Source organism: Pipistrellus hanaki (assembly GCF_964339955.1).
Source record: "Pipistrellus hanaki genome assembly, chromosome: 7".
Classification (NCBI taxonomy): Eukaryota; Metazoa; Chordata; class Mammalia; order Chiroptera; family Vespertilionidae; genus Pipistrellus; species Pipistrellus hanaki.
The window spans coordinates 14,661,221-14,683,667 of record NC_140509.1 but is presented as its reverse complement, the minus strand read 5'-3'; the positions used below and the strand labels follow the sequence as shown (position 1 = coordinate 14,683,667).

General features: G+C 39.4%; 1 protein-coding gene across 4 annotated transcripts; it reads right to left on the bottom strand.

The window, feature by feature from the left end:
• Positions 1–400: 400 nt before the first annotated feature.
• Positions 401–18,643, bottom strand: ENPP4 (ectonucleotide pyrophosphatase/phosphodiesterase 4). 4 transcript variants are annotated; one of them, XM_084889112.1, is made up of 4 exons: positions 18,354–18,643; positions 8,000–8,857; positions 6,933–7,103; positions 401–3,618 (listed from the first exon to the last, which is right to left on the bottom strand). In XM_084889112.1, exons 2-4 carry the CDS (start codon positions 8,823–8,825, stop codon positions 3,254–3,256), a joined length of 1,362 nt encoding a protein of 453 aa, XP_084745238.1. In that variant the 5' UTR covers positions 8,826–8,857; positions 18,354–18,643; the 3' UTR covers positions 401–3,253. The 4 variants fall into 4 exon arrangements, with proteins under 4 accessions (XP_084745238.1, XP_084745239.1, XP_084745240.1 ...); XM_084889113.1 differs by having other exon boundaries at positions 18,566–18,628; XM_084889114.1 differs by lacking the exon at positions 18,354–18,643 and adding an exon at positions 17,460–17,709.
• Positions 18,644–22,447: the final 3,804 nt, after the last annotated feature.

Here is a 22,447-nt window from a genome sequence, read left to right as displayed (position 1 = left end):
GAGGAAACTTTATTGAATCTATACTCATTTAGACATCAACTACTTATGGCCATGTGCAAAATAAAGTTTAAATACTATAATCCCCCTTAATCCTAGTGTTTTCTAATCAGCTTTTTCAAACTTCCTCTGTTTCTACTGGAATCCAATAAATTATAGTCCGAAAGCTCTGCAAAGTTTATATTATCTTTCTTTCCAATAATGCCCTTATGTGGAATTGTATATTTATATACTGTTTTAAATGTTATACACTTAATCTTGGGTTTAAAAAATCTGTAATGAATGCTTATGAGAACTTATACAATATTACTAAATCATCAAAATCTGTTATAGTATGTAACATGTGCATGGTGACAAAAAAATATCAATGAGGTTGGATTCTATACTTAGTAATACAAAAAAATGTTTTGGTAAATTTTATTCAGATACATTTTAAAATCAGGGTCATTAACTATGAATTCAAACAATAAATCAAAATACATTTTACTTCAACTTAAGGCATTATATTACAATTTTTTAAAAGCACATTATGTCATTTTATTTACACACTATTTTAAGAATTGACAATAGACACTTTTCATCTCATCTTTGTCCTACTTTGTAGCTTTACATACTCACAATGAAGTAAAAACCTCCAAATAAAAGAAATTAAATGCATTCACCCTTAAAGCTTTCCAGATACAGGCTAGAAAGACAGAAATCCAAGGTTAATGCAAAGGCATTTTTAATCCTTTAATGTTCCAAACATTTATTTTTAACTTCTTAGATCAAGCTTAATGGAACAATAACACAAAGCCTATAGTAGAGAGCATGGACTAGAAAACCTGCATGTTATTGACAACAGAACTGTCCCTGTTATAAGTTAATGTACTTATTCTGAATTTACTCACTGAATAAAAAAAATTATCCTATTACCTTTGAGTATTGTCATAAACAGTTAAATGTCATAAACAGCCAAATACTTTCTATCACCAGAAAACAGCAAGGTATATTTGTCAATTACATAACAAAATACATCAAAACCATACTGTAAAAGCCTAGCTTTACTAAAAGATTTTTTCAGTGTATTGGAGGATCATTAGCTTTAACAGCAATATTATAAATACAAATGGATTAACACAGAGTTCAATATAATAATACATAAACACCTCTTTGATTAAATACATTCTATTCATGAACATATATATATATAAAATTTATAATTTCAATTAAAGTTAATATTTTGAGACTGAGAGACATGACAAATAGGTAAATGTACAGGGGGTAAGACATAGACAGCATCCCTTCTTATTCCATCCTATATAAAATCTATTCCCAGTTTGGTTGCCACGTAAGTTCACTGAAAATCATACCACCTATCAAGCTAATGCAGTCACTAAGACTCACCATTCTAAGGTGCAAAGACTACTCAAATAGTATAAAATACTCTCCTACTATTTTTAAAATGTCCAGGGCTTCAAATGTGACTGTTCTATTCTTTGTTATTTTTTAATGGCAATTGAAGTAGAAAAGAAAATTTTGTATTATTTCATTCAAATCAACTATTACCTTTAAGATAACTTTTATGTGAGAAAAACTTCAGATATAAAATGTGTCAAAAAGCAAAATTAGCCCTACTGGCTTTATTGCATTTATGTATTATGTTGTTAATACAGTCAACTTATGGTTACTATCAGTGTCACGCATTTATGCAGGATGTGGAAATGCTTCTCAAGAACCCCAGATACAATAGGCACTAAATACCAAGATCAGGAAACCAGCAGAACCAGACAGGGTGAATTAAACACTTGATGATTAGCACCATTGCTCTTAACCATCACAGACAATCAACATTTAACTGGGCTGCATATTTACTGTAAATCATTTCTGTATCTGCAAACTGGGTGCCTACTTTATTTTGTATTGTCAGAACTTTAAAGATCACACTATTAATATCAATTGCTTGCCTCAACTTCCAATGAATGGTTCCTGAACCCAAAGTTTTCCTCTAATAGATATAATCTAGTCTGTCACAACTCAGTTTCTTCATATTAATTTTGATTATTAGAAGGTTCTACCAATCACTCAAGTTAGGAAACGTTAGGCATTGTTGAGAGCTTATTCTGTCATTTAACATAATAATGTAAAACAGCAACAGATACTAAATTCCACTTTAAATATAAGTACTCTGTTGCCTAAAGAGTAAGGCATCCAAGTCCCAAAGGTTAACATAAAAATATCTTTTTCTCATTCTAACTCATCAAAACCAGATTTGTAAATAACTTTTTCTATAGCTCTTTGATACTTCTAATTATAATCAACCTGAGAAGGTTAAAAATGGTAACAAAAACAAATGCATTTTTAAAATTATGATTTGAACTTGTTAGAAGGTAAACAAATATGAATGAAAATATAACCTTTCCTAAGAGCTGGGTTCTATGGGAATGTGGAAGCCTACCTATGGTCGAGTCCACCTCTGATCTCCTTCTATAAGTTGCATAGTCTGCACACCCATACATGCTAACACACTTGCACACACACAAATAACTTACACAAAGCCATTAAGCACAGAGAAATCCACTTTTCTCTATTTTCTTAATTTATTAGCAATAATCTTCAAAAGAAGACTTCTGAGATTTCAACAGCTTAAGGGTCTTAAAAAAGACACAATGGTGAAGACAGGGGCTTTGTACACATTGTCTTTGATAGTTTTTTATAATAACTTTTCTTAAAATAATCTTTATATGCTTGATCTTTTCTGCCTGGTTAACTGATTTCATTTAACACAGATAATTTTCTAACTCAAGAGTTTACTTGGAATACAAACTCCATTAAAGGTCAATGTAAAAATATAGGAAACTTTTCCTCCCTGATGCACAAATCCCACTAGTTACATAAAGATTCTGTTGTTTCATTTACAAATATAAAAATTTATTAGAAAAGTATGCCTACTAAATTTTGTCATATTTTCATCTAAATATGTGTCAAATTTCATTGCACAAAGAAAGGCATAGGCAGTATTTTTCTTAAAAAATGTTTCTAGTTAGAGAAATAGTGTTAACTAATAATATACCAGCAATTTTTACTATGTTCAGGATGTTTTTGTTTTGGTATTAGCTAATGCACCAAAAGAAAACACAAAGAAAACACAATTTCAGCATGCTTCGTATAAATTCTGTCTTTCAAAATATGCTTTTTCATAGTTATAACACATTTGGGTGTATCCTTGGTTTTGTGACTAAACAAAGACACTTTTTATAAACTCCAGCACATATTATTAGCCAATTAAAGGATCATCATCATCTTCTTGTAACTGAAGTCGGGAAAATGGCTGCGGTGCAGACAGTCTATTCTGCATGATTATGAAGAGGCACGTTAGAATGGTTAAGATCAAGAGTACACCAAAAACAATTCCAATGGCTTCTGGGAGTCTAATGCACCACTGGTCAACTAACAAACACTGAATATGACCAAAGGTTCCATTATTGGGACGTGGTTTTAATCCCAGGATGTGGCACATCATTGGATAAATATCCACACTGTCAATTGTGCATTGTTTGTAGCCTTTGTGAAATGCAGGACCGTGGGCAGCCAGAAATGGATGCATACTAGACAAGGAATTATCATAACCATGGTCACCTACTGAAAAAGAACAAAAATAATGTTAGTAAATAATCTATTAGAAAATAACTTGCTGTGCATGTAATTATACTAGTCTTGCCAGTGTAATTCCCAGACCATTAGAATTCTGATCTGTTGAACCAGACAGGGGCCAGAAATACCATTTTCTATTTTCTTCAACTCAGCCATGTTCCCTTTTTCATACACACATCCCTTTTTCAATCAATCATGGTGGCTTTAAAATGATTTCTCAATCTTATGTACTTATTTTTCAGTCCTAGCCCCACCTATTGTATTTTACCTGTTACTTTCTAGCACTATTTACGAAAGCCCACTATAAACAGCACCAGTGAGAAAAAGTGGTCTGGCTGAAAGTCCTGAGTAACTGGGGAAGAGTGAGTTAAAACCATTGAATGGTAAAGAAGTGAATGTGCAGACTTACCTATGTCAATTGCTCCTGTGATAAGAAAAAGGGATATATAATATTAGAGGCCCAGTGCTTGTATTCATGCACTGGTGGGGTTCCGTGGCCTGGCCTGCAGGAATTAGGCAGAAACTGGCTCTCTGACATTGCAAGAGGGCACCGGCCAGGCCAAGGGACCCCCACCGGTACATGATCGGGGAGGGGAGGGATTACAGGAGGGCTCCAGAGCATGTCTGGCCCATCTAGCCCAGTCCCAATCGTGGTCGGCCAGTTGAGGAGGGACTATGGGAAGTTGGCCGGCTGGGGAGAAACCACAAGAGGGCTCCAGGGAATGTCTGGCCCATCTTGCCCAGTCCCGATCGGCTGGACCCCAGCAGCAAGCTAACCTACTGGTCAGAGTGTCTGCCCCCTAGTGGTCAGTACGCATCAAAGTGACTGGTTGAATGGTCTAACGAAAGGTCCGACACTTAGCATATTAGGCTTTTATTATATACAATACTACTCATTCATTGACAGTTAATGAACAACTCTACCTGAAGGGCCAGGTAACTACAAATGTCACAGATGAGATTCTTATACTAAATGTGAAGTCTACCCAGAGGATTCCAACTTATAATGCCAGTGAAAGACTAACTCAAAGAAAAATGTGATGGTCTCTAACCAAAGCCACATACCAGATTCTCAAAATTTAGCTTTATTTTAACAAACATTGCCTTTTATTTTTATATATTTTTTATTACATTATTATTGATTTCAGAGAGGGAGGGAGAGAGAGATAGAAACATCAATGATGAGAATCATTGTTGGGCTGCCTCCAGCATGCCCCCTACTGGGGATTAAGCCCACAACCTGGGCATGTGCCCTTGACCACAATAAAATCTGGGACCCTTTAGTTTGCTCTATCCATTGAGCAAAACTGGCTATGGCAACAAATATTGCCTTTTAATGTACATCACTTGCATTTAATAAGCTTCCACTTTCACATGAAATGCAGGGTCAAAGTGATGAGTATACCAGTGTTTTATTATTCTTTAATTGTATGTTTAAAATATTTCAAAATAAAAATGCATATGACCGCCGAAACCGGTTTGGCTCAGCGGTAGAGCGTCAGTCTGCGGACTGAAAGGTCCCGAGTTCGATTCCGGTCAAGGGCATGTACATTGGTTGCGGGCACATCCCCAGTAGGGGGTGTGCAAGAGGCAGCTGGTCAATGTCTCTCTCTCATTGACGTTTCTAGCTCTCTTTCTCTCTCCCTTCCTCTCTGTAAAAAATCAATAAAATATATTTAAAAAAATAAATAAAAATGCATATGACCAATATAATAAAAAGTGGAATACAACACTAAACATAAAAAGATATTATTCATTAATGTAAAAATATGCAAGTATGTGTAATGGGAAAAATATTAGAAAGGCAAAAAACTCCCACCATTAACATTTGTCTGTATGTACCTCAATATTGAGGGATAATAGATACTTTTTCTTCTCTTTTCTAAACATTTCTGTATTTTCCAAGTTTTTAACAGTGGGTATATAACAAATATCTAATAATCAAAGCATAATATACTAAAATGACTGGACATCCTTCTGGACCACCTTATGGATAAAGGCTGGGCTGCAAGGGAATCCCAAGTCCCTGGTGCCTGCCAGCAGCTGGAGGGAACCCCGGGTCCTAGGCTCCTGCCTGGTGCCAGAGGGAAGCCAGTGCCAGCAGTCGGGGGAAGGAAGGCCGACTCTTGCATAAATTTCATGCAACTGGCCTCTGGAAAATAGTATCTGGTTCCACTGACCCTGGTTTTATTCTTGTCTGATGTTTCTGAATTGCTTTAGATCAGGGACTGCAAACAACATCCCCTTGCCAAATTCAGCTCTCTACTTGCTTTTGTAAACAAAATTTCAGTGGAACACCCCATGCCAATTTACAGATATTATCTATGGCTGCTTTCCCATTGTAAAGGCAGAGTTGAACAGTTCAGACCAGCTGGCCCACAAAGTCTAAAATGTGTACTTACTCTCTGGCCATTTACAGAAAGTGTCCTGACCCCTGCTATTGACTACAAAATCATGCATTCTTTTTAAAGTATTCAAATTGAATTTAGCATATGGATAAAGAAGCTTGTTTCCAGGAAGACCTATAACTCTCCCCTGTGTTTTAAGAGGGATTTCAATACATCTATTTTGTTTACCCAGTGCATTTTTGGAAGTTTACTTTCTGGTTCTTGTCCAATGTTTTAAAATGTTGTAGCATTTAGGTAAATGATTTCATCATTGGGAAAAGGTTACTTGGACAAATTTTTTTAAAATATATTTTTATTATCAGAGAAGAAGGGAGAGATAGAACATCAATGATAAGAGAGAATAATTGGTTGGCTGCCTCCTATGTATCCCCTACTGGGGATCGAGCCGAAACCTGGGCATGTGCCCTTGACTGAAATCAAACCCAGGACCCTTGAGTCCAAAAGCCAATACTCTATCCACTGAGCCAAACCAGCCAGGGCTGGAAATTTTTTTTTAACATGAAAAAAAGAAATTTGAACTAGCTAATCTCTTCCTGTTTATAGTATTTTGTTTCTTTTCTTTTTTTCTCTTTGTTTCCTTATTTATCTTCTACTTTCTACAAATGAGAACCTATCTTAAAAGTTACTGAGAATAACTGCAGTTTTGGTAAGAAAGTAAAACTATTCATTTACCCTTAAGGTCACCCAACCTTCTAATGCAAGGGTGACATTGTGGTTATTGTGACATGCTATCAAATAAAAATCTGAGAATTAAATGAAGAACTCCCAATGATGTAGTAAAAATTGAACTAATTACATTGGGTCAACATCTCTAAGTGAAAGTATTCTGTTAAAAGAACAATGTCAATTTATGATTTATCCCTATGACATACGAGAAATACCCTAAATACTTACATTTTAGTGATGAATTATTTAGCACAATTGTCCAGCCTTCATCAGCAACCAAAATAATAGGCTGAATTCGATCATTATGTTGGTAATGAAACCTGGCAGGAATGTCTTCTTTGAGATAAACATTCATGTGAGAGCTACAGTTTTTTAGTTTGTTATAAACCTCTGTTTTATCTGAAGAAAAAGGAAATAGTAAAGAAAAAAGTTATGATTGATTGATAGGGAAAAAATACTTCTAACTAGAATAACTGGAAAAAAAATACTGAACAATATAATCTATTTAATTCTCAAAAAAAAAAAAAAGAGAGAGAAAGAGAAAGAGAGAATAATCATGTGACAGTGTTGGGATACACACACACAAACACACACACACACACACACACACTTTTTTCAAAGTATTCACATAGCTCTTTTTTCATATTGTTATTATTCCTGGTGGACTTTTTATACAAAGGGGACAATTTTCACATCTAGCTTCCTCAGTAAGATATTAACTAATTACATATTACTACTCATCACTAATTCTATCAGTAAACAAAAGGTATATCTCACCCAAATATTCCAGATGTTTTCAAGGGTAAAAGTTTCCTTTTTCCATTTGTGTTAATTACAAAATACACCCAAAAGCAAAGAAATGATAATTCTCAACATAAATCTTAAGCTAGCCGAAACCGGTTTGGCTTAGTGGTAGAGCGTCGGTCTGTGGACTGAAAGTTCCCAGGTTCGATTCCGGTCAAGGGCATGTACATTGGTTGCGGGCACATCCCCGGTAGGGGGTGTGCAAGAGGCAGCTGGTCGATGTCTCTCACTCATAGACATTTCTAGCTCTCTATCTCTCTCCCTTCCTCTCTGTAAAAAATCAATAAAAAATATTAAAAAAAAAATTTAAAAAAATCTTAAGCTAATAGTTTTGTTTTAAAATTTGTAAAACAGGGGAAAACATATAATTCCACTCTAGAGTAAGGGTAAGAATAGATGGTTCTTAACTGCAAAAATCCAGACCTTTATTCTCTTATAAAACCCTCAATCCATTGCCCCATTCAAATATCCCTTGGCTAAAATTTACTTACTTATTTTGGGAAGTATTGCAGCAACTGGAGTCAAATCTATAAGAGTGTAGTCTGAACGATTGAGACAGAGATCCAAGTTTATCAGTCTTTCCTGAGAGCACTGGGTCATCCCATGATCGCTTGTAATGATCACATTAAGATTTTCCCACAATCCTAATATCTTGAGTTTGTGGACTAAGTCACCAATAAGGTCATCTATTTCTTTCAACACTCTGCTCATATTTACTTTATCTTCGGGTCCATATTTATGTCCACTTGCATCTGGTTCTTCCCAATAGAGCGCTGCAAAAGTAACTGGTGGATTCGAATTGCTCAGCCACATGGTAATATTATTCAGTCTCTCCTCAAATGATACAGAGGAGCTATAATTCATAAAATAGGAAGGCGTGGTATTGTGAATGGGTATATCGGTGCCAGGCCACATAGCAGCAGCACTTGATCTGTTCTCTTGAAGCTCATTGGTTACCCAAATAGGTACTGCCTCGTTCCACCAAAAAGGATCCCTGTCATTTAAGTCAGAAAAATATTTCTTGGTAATTATATCATACATGGAATTAGCTACAATGCCATGGCTTTCTTCATACAAGCCTGTCACAATACTATAGTGGTTTGGAAATGTCTTTGTGATGAAAACATTCTTAACGTGCTCCACTAAGATACCTTCTTTAATAAAATTCTGGAGATGAGGAAATTCATAGTTCTGTAGATAGTCCGCTCTGAAGCCATCAAAGGACACTAGTAATAACTTTGGTGGCAAACTGTAAGAAGAGTTACCTCTACAAGCAGTTATAAGTCCAGAAAATAAAAGTATTACTAATAACTTCATATTGAACGTGTTGAAGGAGAGCAATCAGGTTCCTAAAATAAAAAAACAATAAAAAAAAAAAAAAACAATGCATAAGCAGTAATACTATTTGACTTGGATTAGGTTTCAAAAGTTTAACCATCAGGAGAAGAGAACCAATATTTAAACTTTTTATATACTAGATTTACCTCTGTCAACTTAAAAATTAAATAATGCCATTTACTGAAAAGCAACTGAATAAAGTTAATTGGAAAAACTAAAAATTGCCTTTACTTGTCCAGTATCCTTTTATTTTATTTTAAATATATTTTATTGATTTTTTACAGAGGAAGAGAGAGGGATAGAGAGTTAGAAACATCGATGAGAATCATCCATCAGCTGCCTCTTGCACAACCCCTACTGGGGATGTGCCCACACCCAAGGAACATGCCCTTGACTGGAATTGAACCCAGGACCTTTCAGTCTGTAGGCCGACTTTCTAGCCACTGAGCCAAACCGGTTTTGGCTAGTTTCCTTATATATATGTCCTGCCCCAGCATGCATGCTCTGAAAGGGAAATGGGCCATTTTTATACTCTATATAATACTCGTGTTTGGCTACCTTGCTTGTTTGAAATTAGAAATTTAGAAGTTATTCTAAAAGATTAATAACAACAGATGAAGAAACAAAAAGTATCCCTTTTCACAAAGCAGAAATAGTGCCCAGCTTTCTGAGGCTCCAGAGAGGGAGATTACCATTCCATTTAATGACTCGTCCTACAGAAATAGGTGGTAGAAATTCCAACATATTGGCTCACCACCAGTTATTGTTGAAAAAAAAATACTGGCATACAATATATAAAAGAGTAAGAAATAAATACTATTTGAGAGAAAGCCCCACCTCAATCTGAGCCTTTACAATATGCACATAAAGCTGACAGGCAGACAAGACTATAGGGACCTGCAGGCGACAGTAACTTCTAAAGAAACTCAACAGCTGTTGAAATGAACTTCATTACCACATCCCTCTTAGTCTTCCCTTTTACTGTCAAAGGCATATGTATTCAACCTAATACCTCAGGTTCAGAGCTCTCTGATTTTTCACTCATTTTTAATAATCCACAAATGACAAAAAGAGCTTTCCCCTAATAAATCTCCCTGCCTTTAGACTCGATCTTCTTTGGGCCCTAAATTAAAAATATCTGTGATTTAGGTAGAATGTTTCACTATAGATGATCATGCTACCCCTTCCATCATAATAAGAGAGGAGGGGCAAAGGAGTGAGCTAACAGGTTGGAGGACAAGAGGTGAAGGGAGCTGTATTCTCTGAATTATACGAAGTAGGGTCATTTATTGAGAGGGAGTAGGGTGGTTTGAGAAACACAGAAAAATGGCAGATGTGGAGGATAGGTGAGAGTACAAGGAAACAGCAGGTTTTTGTGGTCAATGTTGACAGCAGATACCATGAAGTTTTAGAGTGACACTGTTGATTGGCTTTCTGTAGCAATTTCCTGACTCAGGCATGAACAAAACATACAGCTGAACATACCTAGGCTTGAAACTAAAGTATGATGATGGAATCTAAAGTTGATATCATCTAAAGAATGGCTGATATTTGAGCTGCAGCATTTAAATTGAAACTAATGTAGATGTAAACAGAGGGGTTTTTAGACTTGAGGTCTGATGAAGTCAAAGAACCTGCGTTTTAAAAGTAACTTTCAGTGAGAATTGTAAGGATATGGGGTTGTGGTCAGAGTGAGGTGAATGAATTCATCATGCCAGAATAAGACTTGTGGTATGGCCAGGGGAACATGCACCTAGAAGTCCAGGCATACACAGCAGCCAGTTAACTAACATGATGATTAAGTTCACAAGTCATTAATTGTGTTGTTCTTTTTCCCAACTAGAATGCAATTACTTGAGGTCAGAGACTTCTTTTCCCCCCCAAACATACTTCATACTAGATGGTCTGTGTATGTATGCCGGGGTTCTTGTTCCAGCCTTAAGGGTTCTGCAATCTGGAGAAAGGCTGTGTGTAACTGAATAAGAATCCAGAGATGAAAGATAATTTTGAAAGGCACTGGGGGTCAAAGGAGCCTGGCTGAAGATACCAGGTTCTCCTTGTTTCAGGACCCCTTGCTTTTTATTAACACATATTGTCCTATAGCAAGGTGGAGGGGCAATAGATAAACTTCAAATATATACACTTCAAAGGGTAGGGTATCTGTACAGAAGCATTGTCAGATTGGGGAATAGCCAGTAGGAGGCAATAACATGTAGATTAAGATGCCCTGAGCTGTCTGGCAGCAAACAATCATCCCATTCAGGTTTGGGGGAAATGCCTTTAGCCATTCTAACAGGCAATAACATATATAACTCAGCCCTTGTTGAGTCCCCAAGTTCCATCAATCTTTTGATGAAACTCTTACAATTATGACATTCTAGAATTGGCATCTGGCATATGTAGTTAATCAAATACTTACTAATTGAAGCTGTGACCCTCCAAAAACCAGGGACTTAAGATTTTGAAGATCAAAGGCACAGAATCTTTGCGTCTGAAAAATCTCCAGCATTTTAACCTGAGACGGGCTGCCTCCTCAGTATGGTGCATGAGTCCTCTACTGCTGCTGATCCATCCAAGAAACCAAAACCAATTCACAATAACAAAAACCACCTTTCCAAAGAAATGAGTAACAATTCTAAGTACAAGACACATACTTTGCACAGATATAGCTCCAGTCCCACGTCAGCAATCTCAGCTGTTAAGACTCTAGACAGCAGTACTTCTTTTTTTATTCAGTATTTGGTGCCCCAGACCTAGTGTAATGCATCTCTTCCCTCAGTCAGTCATAACTGGGTCCAGACAACAATATCACGCAGGCTGCTGCCTAGATTCCAGAATCTCAGAACTTGTGTGGAGGGCACACAAGTCTCCATGAAAGTCTGGACTGAACAGATTCCTTGTTTTCTCTCAGTATAGCTACTTCCCAATACCAAAATTTGTTTCCACTAAAATAGACTAAAACAGCAAATAAGTGGCCTAGTATTGTAAAGATACTCACAGATCTATTTTATTTTATTTTATTGACTTCAGAGAGGAAGAGAGAGAGAAATATTAATGACAAGAGATAATCATTGATCTGCTATCTCTTGCACACCCCACACTGGGAATCAAGCCTGCACCCTGGGTATGTTCCCTCACTGGAAATCGAACTTTGACCTCCTGGTTCATAGGTTGACACTCAACCATTGAGCAACAATGGCCAGGCACAAATGTATTTTTTAAAGGTTGTTTATCTACTGCCCTAGCTTTTGCCCTAAGTAATCATTCTACTTTCCCAACCAATCCCACAGCACAAAGTATTCTGCTGCCAAGTCAAATTTGATCTAGTATGTCAAACTGGACACATTCTCTGCACCTCTAAATCTTCCCCCTTTCCTATGTTCCCTAATATCTTAAAAGAGCTTCACCATTCTCTTGGTCACATAGAAATTTTCTGAGTATACCATCAGTTGCCAGCCTAGTCAACTTTATTCTTATATTATCTATTACAGCAGCAATTTTCAACCTTTTTGATATCATGGGACACATAAATTAATTACTAAAGTCCTACAGCACACCAAAATATATATTATATTTTTGGCCAATCTAATTTAAAAAATATATATTTTATTGATTTTGTACAGAAAGGAAGGGAGAGAGATAGAGAGTTAGAAACATCGATGAGAGTCATCGATCAGCTGCCTCTTGCACACCCCCTACTGGGGATATGCCCTCAACCAAGGTACATGCCCTTGACAGGAATCGAACCCGGGACCCTTCAGTCCCCAAGCCGACGCTCTATCCATTGAGCCAAACCGGTCTCAGCATGGCCAACCTAATTTTTTTTTTAAAAAAGATATAATTTGATTCATTCACACCAGATGGTTATTGTTGTATTGGCTGTTGTCATTTTTTTATTGAAAAATCTAAAGGAAAAAGGTCCATGCCCCTGACTGAATAGTCAGGTACTGCATCTTTTAAAAATTCTTGTGGCACACTAGTTGAAAATCTCTACAGTATAGTAGACATATGAATCACTGAGTGGACCTTGTTAAAAGCTCAGCTGTCCAGCCCTGTGTGGCTCAGTTGATTTAAGTGTCACCTAGGAGCAGGTATGGGAGGTAATCACATCAATGTTTCTCTCCCTCTTCCTTTCTCCCTCTAAAATCAATAAAAACATATCCTCAGATGAGGATTTTTAAAAAAATTCAACTGTTTACTCTCCATATCTAGAAAATTTTGACTCAGTTGGTCTACAGTAGAGACCAGGAGCCTTCATTTTTAACAGCTATCTGTTCTTTTCCATCTCCACTGCTGCCCTATTTCTTAAAGTCCTCAATATTTCCTGAGAAAAATACTCTCTCTTTAACTGACCTTCCTACCTCAATCACCTTCCACTCCCACCTCAGTCACCTTCCCCTTTCTCACCCAACATCTGCCCCAACTTAATTTTTCTGGGCATAGCTCTGTTCAAGACAACCCCCTAATTTAAAAAAAAAATGTTCAAAGTATCCACTGCTATACAAAAAGTCGCAACACCTCAGCCTGGCATTTAAACCCCTCCATTATCCACTAAAAATCACTAAAAATAATATTTAAAGAAATAATTGCCAACCTTAATTTCCATTTACCATATTTCACTGTCACAATCTGTCTGAAATGTACTACAAAGACATGAAAAGACAATAATCATTTATCTAGGTGACCTGCAGGTGACTTATAACAGTTCTTCAGTAACAGTCTATGCTTCCAAAAACATCCTCAAGTTACTCCCTATATGTGTGGTTCTGTCCAAACTCTCTTATAGATCATTACCAAAAAAAATCATTCAATAAATATACAATATAACTAAGTCTGAACACTAAAATGTACATGCTGTTTATCAAGAGACAAGAATGTTATACTTTTTAAATACTAAAAATAGGAGCATAAATAATCAGGACAATGAATCAACTTGTCACCTTGAAAGAACAAAGACAAGCTTGAATGAACATTGCAGACAACACCAAAACTTTTTGTACTTCTATGCTTGAGATCCATGCACCACAAAAGTATTGTTTATAAAACCAAGCTCTTCAAGGAATTACTACAAGTAGAATATCATAGTATGCATAAAACTTTTTCAATAGAGTTACTTATAAGAGCAGAGGGGTTCCAAGAAAATTCAACTAATGGTGGTGGACAACTAGATATCCAAATCCAAAAGAATGAATTTAGACCCCTCATCTCATACCATACACAAAAAGTAACTCAAAATGGATCATAGACCAAGAGAATTAGAGTGAATAAATAAAATGGATTCACTATAGTAAAGCTGCTAAATTACTAAAATCAAGTAGGTTGATATCTTAGGAAAAGATCCTATTCTTATTTTAACTAGCCTGGAATATTAAATTTTTGAATATTCCAGTTCTACATCAATAGACATCAAACCTCCACTAATCCTCTGATTACCCCTGATAAAGACAAGAACGTTCACCTGTCCAGACCACCTGACATACTTTATTCAGATCATCGGTTATCTAGAGGATTACAACTTGGGCCAATCCAAAGACTCAGAATGCAAGATTGATTCTTCTCAAGAAGGTACTTTTTACTATAAAAACTCTCAGCTTCTCTTCCTTTTCTCAGAACATTCTGGATATTTACCTAGCTCTGTAATACCTTTGAATAAATCTTTATCATTTATTTCTAGCTAAAGCCTCCTGATTCATGTATGCTTAGTCAATAACCAATATTATAAGCTAAAACTATATATATATAAAATCTTAGAAGAAAATACAGGAATAATTTTTTATAAACTTAGGTTAAGCAATGTCTTCTTAGATATAGCACCAAAAGCATGAGTTACAAAAACAGAATTTGACTTTCTTGAAATTGTAATTAAATACTTTAATGTTTCAAAGGATACCCTACAGAATGGGAATCCACAGAATGAAAATATTGGCAAATCATATGTCTGATAAGGAATATATAAAATATATGTATTATATATAATGAATGGCCAGATTATTATGATCTCTGAATGCATAATAATCTGGCCACTCAGTGTGAGTGTGTGTGTGTGTGTGTGTATACACACACACACACACACACACACACACATATATTGGAGGCCTAGTGCATAAATTCATGCCTGGCCATGGGGAGAGGACATGGACGGTCGGCTGGCCTGCCTGCTGGTTGAACTTCTGGTAGAGGGGACAATTTGTATATTAGCCTTTTATTTTATAAGACATACACTGAGTGGCCAGATTATTATGCATTCATAGATCATAATAATCTCACCACTCAGTGTATATATAGAATATGTAAAAAACTATAACAACTCAGTAATAAAAGTCAAATAATTCAATTAAAAATGAGGGAAGAACCCTAAAAAAACAATTATCCATAGATATACAGATGGCAAATAAGCACATGAAAAGATGTTCAACATCATTAGTCATCAGTGTAATGGAAATCAAAACCACAACGAGATACCACTTTACACCCATTATGATGAATACAGTAATCAAAAAGACAGAAAATAACAAATGTTGGGAAGAATACAGAAAAATTGGAACCTTTTTATACACTGCTAGTAAGAATATAAAATGGTACAATCATCACTTAGAAAACATTTTACATTTTGGCAGTTTTTAAAATAAAGTTACCATAGGATCCAGAAATTCTACTACTATGCTCATGCAAAAGAGAAATTAAAACATTATGACCTCAGTAAAACATGTACCAATACTCACTACAGCATTATTCCTAAGAGCCAAGAGATAGAAACAATTCAAACGTCCATCCATCAAGTGATAAATGGATAAATAAAATGTGGTATATCACACAATGGAATATTATTTGGCAATCAAAAGCAACGAAGTAGTAATGCTACAACTTGGAAAAACCTTGAAACATTATGCTAAGTGGAAGAAGGCAGTCACAAAAGATCACTTATTGTATCATTCTTTTTATTTAACATGCCTAGACTAGGCAAAACTACAGAAAAGGGAAGTATATTAGTAGTTATCATTAAACAAAGGGTTGGGGAGAAATGTTAATGGGTATAAGGTTTCTTTTTGGGGTGATAAAAAATGTTCTCAAATTGTCTGTGGTGATTTTGCACAACTCTAATATTTTACGCTATAATGAATTGGATGTATGTGATGAGAGAGAGGAAAATGAAATTGTAATCTTAAAAGCATCTAAAAATGCCCTGCTACAAAACAGGTAGCATCTTTGAAGTCTCATTTTACCTAAAAAATTATGTGAAGTGTGTATTTCATAATACAGACTTGGGTGTTTTAATGGGAAAATATTTTACACCACTTCTCATATGGGGGAAAAAAAAAACCCACAAAAACAAAAAACAATCTAAGCCTCTCTCTCACATAAAATACATAAGAATCAAACTCTTTCTTCTCCAAATCTTGAGTAGAAAGGATGCTCAAGATGCCTGGGCTGTTTATCCTGAGGTCAGTAATCCCGGCTTAATACCTTGCTAGGATCCAAGGGTCCCAGTCTTTGTCCCCAGAATTAGAAGCACAGACAGCATGGAAACCACAAGAATCCCAGAATCTGAGCTCATTCTTAGTAGATGGGCAACCTCTGGCAGATCTAACTCCTCCTAGCTTCAATTTCCTTGTAAAATGGGGACGCATAAAGTACTACAGAACAGACCCTCAAATTTAATTTCCTTTTATGCATTCTAGTTACAAAGCTGTTATGTTGAAGGGAAAAAAAAAGTGCACTATGACAGGCAGATGGTATTACTGTGAAACTATAAAATAACTAAAAATAATTTAGTCTAAATCCCTTTTTACATGTGATGAGGTTGAAGGTCAATGGTGGCCCAACCTCAGAAAGCAATTAGTGTGCCCTTACGAATTTCACGTCATCGACAAAGTTATGAGTCTAGTAACAGCAAGTTAACAAGTCTAATAACAATCTCCAAACGATTAACAAACTTTTCCTGCCAGATCATCTTTCATTAGCAGCACCTGTATCTATGCCTTCCAAATACTGATTCATTATAATAAGGAGTGTTAAACTATAATTAAAACATCAATGAGATCTCAAGTGGTTTCCAATGTATGAAGATCACTGTGATATTAGAAAACATTGGGAGACATTCTGTAATTTTTCAAAGCAATAATAACAATAATAATGATGCAGGGAAAAGAAAGCAGACTCATCTAGACTATGTCCAAATATCTCCCACAGCAACCAGAAGCAGTAGGTAGTTTTCTTCAATTAATGGACAATTCTCACTGACATTATTAGTCCAGGTGAAGCTGGGAGAGTATAACAGTTACAAAATAAGGTGAAAGGTATTTGTCACCATTAACATGCCACCCACTTCATAATACAAAAGCTTTATTCTAAGCACTACACAAGTATTTGTAATGGAACTATTATACAGCTTTAAAATAGAATTATTGTCTATGCACACAGAAAACATAGGTGGTTTCCTTCAGATTATTATTATTATCTTCATATTCTACGGGGGGGAAAAACATTAAGTATTCAGTAAAAGACTTTCTCAGTCTTTTTTTTTTTTTTCAAGGATTCTAAATCATTTTCCAATTTTCCCATGCACACAAAATTGTCTAGCAAGTATCTTCAAAACAGCCACAGTTGTATTACCTTCTACAGAATAAAATACCCCTCCATGGACTCCATGCATTTTTAATCAAAATTTCTCCCAAACATGTAGCTAATTTAAAGGGTGGAGATAGTTTATTTATTATATTAAATGCATTTCCTTAAGTGGCCTGGAAAAGGGGAGAAAACTCATTATTATTAAAAAGAGCAGGTGACTTCCTACAGTCCTTGGCATGGCCTTCGGTGGTTCAGCAAAAACCCTTTTTGGGCTCAGCCCCGGGATGGACGCGAACCCGCCCGTCGCCAGCGGCTGGACCCCGGGCACACGCCTCGCCGCGCCGCCCTCGGCCCCCGGACGATGGAATGCCACCACCTCGCAGGTCTAGGTCCGCGGTGCCCGGAAAGGAAGTGTTTGTCAAGTGCTTCACAAACAGGGCCCGGCCTGCGCACGGCACTGGGTCGTCCTCTCCCTCGGCTGCGTTGGCAGGAAATTCGTTTTCCATTTGGATTTTATCATTACCGCCAACCCGAACCTGATATTGGGACAGATGCCTTGTGGATGCGTTTCTTTGCAACCCAATGCCCACCTCGCCTTGGCCAGGGCTCCCCTCGATTTCACCTTCGCCCACCTTGACCCCTCCGCTGGCCTCCAGCCAACGTCCCCCTCGCCCCCTCCGCCCCCTCCGCCCCGCGGCCCCGCCCGCCCCCAACGCACCCGCTAACCTGCCGGCCACCCCGCCTCCGCCTCCGGCGCCGCCGGTCCCTTCGCGGACGTCCCCGCCCGCGTCCCAGGATGTGGTGGTGGTGGGGTGGGGGGAACAGGGGGGTGAGAGAGGGCGTCTCGCAGCACCTCTCCTTTCAGATCCCCCGGGGGGCTGGCGGGGGTGGCACTGCCCCCCAGAACCCGCGCGCGCCAAGCCTCCCTCCCTCCCTCACCTGCCGCCGCGGCCGCTTCTTTCCGGCGCTCGAGGGTCCCGGGGCGAAGAAGACGCGCAGGGCCAGGGGCGAGGCGCAGCGCTGTCCGAGGCGCCTGTGCAGTAGCGGCCCCCCCCCCCCCCCGTCACCGCCACCGCCACCGCCACCGCCACCGCCACCACCGCCACCACCGTCACCGCCGCCGCCGCCGCCGCCGCGGGGAGCGCCCCCACCTCTGGGAATGCGCGCCGCCGGGTGCTGCGCAGTGCGGGCCGCCGTCCGTCCGTCCGCGGCGCGACAGCGGAACAGGCTCCGAGCGGTTGGCGCAGCGGGCGAGGGAGTCTGAGTCCCGCCCTCTGATTGGATGGCGGAGCCGCCGTCAGTGTAACGGCCTTTCCGATTGGTTAGACTCAGGTACCACCTGCGACAGCTGCTTAGGTGGAGTGGCACTGGACTTCGGGGCGGAGGTGTGTTCAGTCTCGGCCACCATGGCCCTTTTAAACCATCCGAGGGCTGCGTGCCCTTCAGAGGCCCTGAAAGAAGGGAGCCCTGGCTAAGGCCAAGTCCACGCCTCATGCCACTCCCACTTGGCCCCTAGGAAAGTCTGGGGCTTAGGTGTCCCCAGGGAGAAAAACAAAACAAAACAAAAAACGACTTTGGCTGCACCGGGGCCTAGGACAAATCTAAAGCAGCATCAGCCAGTCCCAGTGAGTGGAGATAAATACATTGTGAGTGCTACCATAGCAATATCTGTCTTAACATACAGGGGAGCACCTTTACACGAAGTTGAATAGCAGGCAGTTTACCGGTCAAGTGACAGGAAACACGGAAACATAGTCCTTGCAGGGAATTAGACTAATTAGGGTATTAGTCATCGGTACCAGCAAAGAAATGGGCACTTCCTTAGACAGCCGCATGGAGGATTGTGCTAATCCCTGTAGTTGGAAGTTTAGGCAAACAGTCAATGTAACTTGAAGCTTACTACTAGAAACAGAAATTAGCAAACAGAAGTACCGTAGATTTTACTTGGGTTACCCCAGTATGGTGGGCAAAGAGCAGATAGAATCTTTTGTAACTGCAGTGCCAAGTGCAGAAGCTGGCATAGAAAAAGTACTTACTAAGTGATTGTTGAGTTTAATGGGGCGGTTTAAGGGGCTCTGTCTTCTAGTATTGGAAATAATGTATCCTATGTGATCAGACCTGGCCCTAAGCGGATCTGCCTTGTGCTAGCTGGTAGTCAATGGGGTCTTGACTTTGTGAAGAAAAGATTTCACAACATTAGTCCAGGTGACTACGAGGGTACCTTTATGAAAGCTGGGACAGTGAAACAAAGAAGGCCTTAGCGGAGAAGCAGCAACAGTATAGCCTAGGCTGGGCTGCTTTGGCTCCCTGGGAAGTAAGAGAAAAGAGGGGCTTGTAGAGAGGTTTAGGGGTTTAGCCCGGGACAGGCTGCTGCTACCCATTGCTGCCCTGGTTTCAAGTCTTTTGGGGTTCCTGAGAGTTTAGGAGACACATAACTATGCGGAAAGAAGAGAGGGAAGAAGAGAGGGAAGGGAAAGGTGCAGGCATGCTCTCCAGAGGAAGAGGGAGTGCTGGGATTTTTGTCTTGAGGGGTTTTATCTCTCGTAGGCAGGAATCTTAGGGGGAGATTTCACCAGAGTGTTTCAGTAGAATATTTATTGATAGATGAAATAGAGAAGGGGGCCGGAGACTGGGATGCCAGGACACAAGCTTTATTGGAGAGAAGAGTACCACTGCAGGCTGCAGAGAGAGAGAGAGAGAGAGAGAGAGAGAGAGAGAGAGAGAGAGAGAGCAAGGGCTGGGGTACAAGCACCTTTAAGGATAGGGGACGGGGCTTAGGGCACTCAGCACACGCTGATTGGTGGTTTCATGTAAGGCCTATGATTAGGGACCTAGGGACTTAAGAATCGGGGGCTTAGGGTATTTGGCAGGTGCTGATTGGTGGTTCAATACCCAGGAATGTCTGGCTGCAGATGGAGTTTATGTCTCAGCCGGAGGAAGGGAGGATCTTTCATTCATCAGTTTTTCAAGGGTACTCTTTCACGGTTCCGGTCTCTGCTGATTGGTTAGCACCAGGGCAGGATATCATTACTCAAGGCAGCTCGTCCTGAGGCTGCCACGGCATCACTTACCTGGATTTGCTGCTCTTTTGGACCTGGAGTTGAAATACAATGGAGGTCCAGATAAATCTTTAGGGAGGAAAGGTGAGGGGGGGGTTAGAGGGGGGAGTCCAAACCACATGACCAGTGATATGCTAGGGAGGAGGGGCAAGGTCCTTGTTCTCCCTCGTTCTCCTGTTGCCAAGACTTTCCACTTTGGTGACCTTCTGTACCTGGCCCATTGTCCTTGCTGTGCTCATGTCTGTCTAACTGCCTACCATATCTGGACTATTAACCTGCAATAGTGGACCTTAGACGTTGTGGGGGTCCAGAAGAGTCACCCACATATGCCTCTATGGTATGCAGATTGTCTTTGAGCTATTGAACTAAAGGCAACTTTAGCCGCCAGACTCAGGAGAAACTTCTGCCCCACCCCCTCCCTTAACTTGCCTAAAGGGCCTTGCCCAATAAGACATTATCAGCCATACCCTTTTCAACCACCTTTATAGTCTAGCCAAATAAACTTTGATTTATTAAACATCTGCTCTTCTAATCATACTGCAGTGACTCTTTGCAATCCCCAAGGTGCATTACTTCATCAGAATGTCTTATATACCTCAGTCCTCCTTTCTGTCTCTGAACCTCCAGTGCATATGGGGATCTCTGAACCTATCATCTATGCAAGGTTCCCATACATATGTATGTATTAAATTTTGGTTATATTCTCTTGCTAATTTATATCATGACTGATTATTAGACCAGCCAGAAGATCCTTCAGGTTCTGAGGTTGGCCCCATGGGTGTTTAGAGTATAACCATCACCAAGACCTGAGGGTCTGGAGACAGCTGCAGGAACAGTGTGGGGCTAGATATATTCTCTTGATTATTAGTTTGTGATAGATCCTCCCTTCCTCCAGTTGATGGACAGACGTAAACCCCACCTGCGGCCAGACATTCCTGAGCTCTGAACCACCAATCAGCACCTGCCAAATACCCTAAGCCCCCCATTCCTAAGTCCCTAGGTCCCTAATCATCAATCAGCTTGTGCTGAGTGCCCTAAGCCCTGCCCCCTATCCTTAAAAGTGCTTGTACCCCTGGCGCTCGCTCTCTTCTGCCCCTCTCTGGGGAAGCAGCTGGCAGGGGTACTCTTCCCTCCAATAAAGCCTGTGTGTGTCCTGCCATCCGTCTCTGGTTACCTTCTCTATTTAATCTATCACTTTGTACCTTCATAAATTAATTAAATATCAAACTTCAAGGCTGGCCTGGGCAAACCTGATTTGGGGCACCTTGGATTCCCAGGCTGTCACAGCTGGAAGGCCTGGCAGAGGCCACGTGGTTCGGTCCCTGGCATCCGCCAGACCTGAGTTTGAATGCTCACTCTGCCACTCAGTAGCTGAGCAATCTTGGGTCAGTGTGTCAACCTACTTGAGCCTCTATTTCTCTATTAATATATATATATATATATATATATATATATATATATATATATATATATTATTGATTTTTTACAGAGAGGAAGGGAGAGGTATAGAGAGCTAGAAACGTTGATGAGAGCGAAACATCGACCAGCTGCCTCTTGCACACCCCCTACTGGGGATGTGCCCGCAACCCAGGTACATGCCCTTGACCAGAATCGAACCTGGGACCTTTGAGCCTCTATTTCTCATCTCTTATAGTATCAACCTCTTAGAGTTCATGTCAAGTAAATGAAATGGGATAAAGCAAGTAAAGTATTCAGCCCCGTATCTGACTTGGAAAATGGTAGTGATTATTATCACCAGGAAATGTTCCCCAATCTGAACAGTAATCAGGGGAAGGCTTGTGACAGGGGGAGATGCTTCCTCTCTCTGAAGGCCTTCAGGCTAATAGCTTCCTGCCATAGATATGCTAATTAACTAGCGGAAATCTGCTTGAGACCTAGCCTGAGCAGCCTCTTTGTCGGCAAAGGAAGGGTAATGGCTGGGTGAGGGAAAGATACACACAAGTAATCAAGTAA

Coding starts and splice junctions, on each gene's coding strand:
- ENPP4 (XM_084889112.1), bottom strand. CDS start 8,825: ATGAAGTTATTAGTAATACTTTTATTTTCTGGACTTATAACTGCTTGT. Junction 7,104..7,999: donor TGCAATACTTCCCAAAATAA/GTAAGTAAATTT, acceptor CTTTTTCTTCAG/ATAAAACAGAGGTTTATAAC. Junction 3,619..6,932: donor AAATAATTCATCACTAAAAT/GTAAGTATTTAG, acceptor GTTCTTTTTCAG/TAGGTGACCATGGTTATGAT.